Consider the following 3,315-nt stretch of genomic DNA (forward strand, 5'->3'; position numbering starts at 1 on the left):
GCACGTAGAATATGTTAAATAATTTTTCATCTATGTGATTCTCGTCTAAACATCTAGTAATCATTTAATCAATTTTATCACCTAACTAGAAAAATTGTTAGAGAGATACCATAATACGTTATCACCTACTATAAATATAATATTATAATACGTTATATCATAATACATTAATATGTTATGTTAAATAATTTAATATTATGTTATATTATGAAAAATTAATTTATACTAATAATTATAATATTTTATACCTTTATTATTGTATTATACTATAAATATTATATTATATTACATTACATTATAATACATTAATATGTTATTTTAAATAATTTAATATTATGTTATATTATGAAAAATTAATTTATACTAATAATTATAATATTTTATACCTTTATTATTGTATTATACTATAAATATTATATTATATTACATTACATTATAATACATTAATATGTTATTTTAAATAATTTAATATTATGTTATATTATGAGAAATTAATTTATACTAATAATTATAATATTTTATACCTTTATTATTGTATTATACTATAAATATTATATTATATTACATTACATTATAATACATTAATATGTTATTTTAAATAATTTAATATTATGTTATATTATGAAAAATTAATTAATACTAATAATTATATTATTTTATACCTTTATTATTGTATTATACTATAAATATTATATTATATTACATTACATTATAATACATTAATATGTTATTTTAAATAATTTAATATTATGTTATATTATGAGAAATTAATTTATACTAATAATTATAATATTTTATACTTTTATTATTGTATTATACTATAAATATAATATATATTACATTATATCATAATACATTAATATGTTATGTTAAATAATTTAATATTATGTTATATTACCAAATATTAATTTACTTTAATAATTATATTACTATTATGCTATATTAACATAATATTATTTTATATTACAATAATATTATACTGTATCGTATATTTATGTATTAATTTATGTTATGTTTCATTATGTTCTGTTGTATAATACTATGCAATGTCCTTTATGGTAATTTTGTCATACAAAAGTACTTTCTGAGTTTGTTTACCAAACACAAAACAAAGTACCACAGCACTTTACGAATGTAGTTACCAAACAGCAAACAGCTTTTTATAACAGCTTTACTTCAGACAGCTCTACTTCCAACATCCCTCCAAATAGGGGCTTATTGGCGGAAGGATGGGCTTGGTGGTGGGGCCGGCACCGGGACTACATGGGGTGGTCGCCCATCAAGGTTGGTCGGAGCACTCGAGTTTTACTAATAAATTATGGCAATTATTTGTTAGGCCAGACCCCGTGGACACCTTATTCGTCGGGTCCCAAGATTTTTTATCATTTCCATCATCCACGCGGGACCGGGAGTACTGCTCTGGGATTCTTCGCTTCCTGCAGAAGCATCACTGCGTCTCACTTTCTATTAATTAATATTATATTATTGTCATTAATTTTTTCTTTCTTTTTAATCTTTTTGCGAAAGACTCGCCTCACCGACGCGAGCCTCTAAGGATTGGGACGTGCCTGCTATCTTATCGTCCTACACATATGAATAACAATGATGGCCGTCGCATAACAGGATCCTCTCTTTCTTCTTCTTCTTCTTCTTCTCTTTTTTTTTTCCTTTTTTTTTTACGAATATCGCAGAAAATTTTTTAAACCAAACATATTTTCTGTAAAGCTTATGAAGCTATAGCTATAGATTGGGAGGCTGATTATGTAGATAATCACTCCGGCAATACTTTATAGATTAGTAATGAAGAGTTATCCTGAGCACTCCAAATTATTTTATTTTTTTAGTTTTATTGGATATATCCACATTCGTCACATACAATTCATCCATCTTTTTTTTAAAAAAAAACCAATGCCTAGAAGTAGCTCTTTTTTTTAACCAAAATATATTTTCGTGCAAAAAAGGAAAAAAGAAGAAAAGTAGAAGAACATGCGAGTCGAGAAAACGGAATACAACGTAATATATATTATCTGAAAGTCGGAAAACCCAGCAACATTCTTCAGTAACAACAACACCACTGCAACTGGTTCACCATCGAAAGTTAAATCATCACGCAACGCTAATACCAACATTTAATACGCGGCTTATATAACTACGTACAGCTTAATTAATAGACCAGATCCTTGCCGGCATGGAGGCCTCGGAAATAAGCCTGGGGATTGCTCTCGAAGGAGGCCCTCGGCATGAGGGGGCCACCCCTCCCAGGGGCCTTCATCATCTTGCCGGCGGCCCGACCTCCGTTGCGGCAGCAGCAGCAGCGGCAGCAGTAGAAAAGGAAAAGGACGGCGAGGGCGACGGGGAGGACGACAGTGAGCCCGACGTGGACCCACCGGTGCAGAGTTTCGGCCCGGGTCGCCGGCGGGAAGAGCTGGTCCACCTTCTCGGTGAAGAACCGGCCGAAATCATCCAGAAGGTGGAGTAGTTGGACAAATTTCTCCTTCAAGAACTCTATCACGTTCCTCTTGATTTCTTCCGCTCCCTCTACGTCTGTCACCTTCTCCACCAAAAGCTTCCTTGCTCCCTCCATCTCTCTCTCTCCCTCTCTCGCTCTCGCTGTGGGGAAGGGAAAGGGCTCGGTGAATTATAAGGAAATGGAGGTCTACGAATACATTGTTCATTTGCATCTCCCTTTTTTTCTTTCTTACGATAAAGGTCGAAGACTAGGAGTCAAGATGAGGTGTTCTTTTCTATCCACGCACCCACGGAGCATGCACCCAGTTTATGGCCTCTCAGTGAAGGTGTAGAGCCCGCATGTCAATAGTGGGGTGTGGGGATGGGCGAACCACGGTGGTTGGTGTAATGCTGATCTTATGAGCAGTGGTATTTGGTCGCCGTTTGGCGTGGAGTTATGACGATGGCTTGGTTGTCGTTTAACTCGAGGGCGTCCGTTTGCCGCGCGGAGCATTCCGAGCTCACGAGCTTATCGCTCTCATAAATGTCTTTGGATCCCGATGGGGTTAATCCTGTAACCACTTCAAAAAGATCTACAAACAGTTTGTATGCTGCTGTGGTATGTTTACATTACCAGAGAAAAAAATCCCACGCCATGATCAATTTCTTGTTCTCTTGCCGTCTCTCGACTCGGTGCTGACTCAATCGGAAAAAGGAGCATTCCCTGAAGCACCTAAGCCATTGTTGATTAGTCTAGTAGACAGATGACTATCACATCTACTTTTTGATAGCAGTAACTTAGTTGTCTCCTTTTCAAAAAAAATAAATAGATGGCTAATTCAATATCACCTCCTTTGCCCATCAACT

At 34.1% G+C, this 3,315-nt stretch overlaps 1 protein-coding gene across 1 annotated transcript; it reads right to left on the minus strand.

Annotated features, from left to right (window-relative positions):
• Window positions 1-1,999: 1,999 nt before the first annotated feature.
• Window positions 2,000-2,707, minus strand: LOC120106603 (uncharacterized). Its single transcript, XM_039119576.3, has one exon. The coding sequence runs from the start codon at window positions 2,582-2,584 to the stop codon at window positions 2,165-2,167; it is 420 nt and encodes a 139-aa protein (XP_038975504.3). The 5' UTR covers window positions 2,585-2,707; the 3' UTR covers window positions 2,000-2,164.
• Window positions 2,708-3,315: the final 608 nt, after the last annotated feature.

This window comes from Phoenix dactylifera, chromosome 7 (genome assembly GCF_051530095.1).
Source record: "Phoenix dactylifera cultivar Ajwa chromosome 7, Ajwa_hap1_PhDact_Kaust_v1.1, whole genome shotgun sequence".
NCBI lineage: Eukaryota > Viridiplantae > Streptophyta > Magnoliopsida > Arecales > Arecaceae > Phoenix > Phoenix dactylifera.

Coding starts and splice junctions, on each gene's coding strand:
- LOC120106603 (XM_039119576.3), bottom strand. CDS start 2,584: ATGGAGGGAGCAAGGAAGCTTTTGGTGGAGAAGGTGACAGACGTAGAG.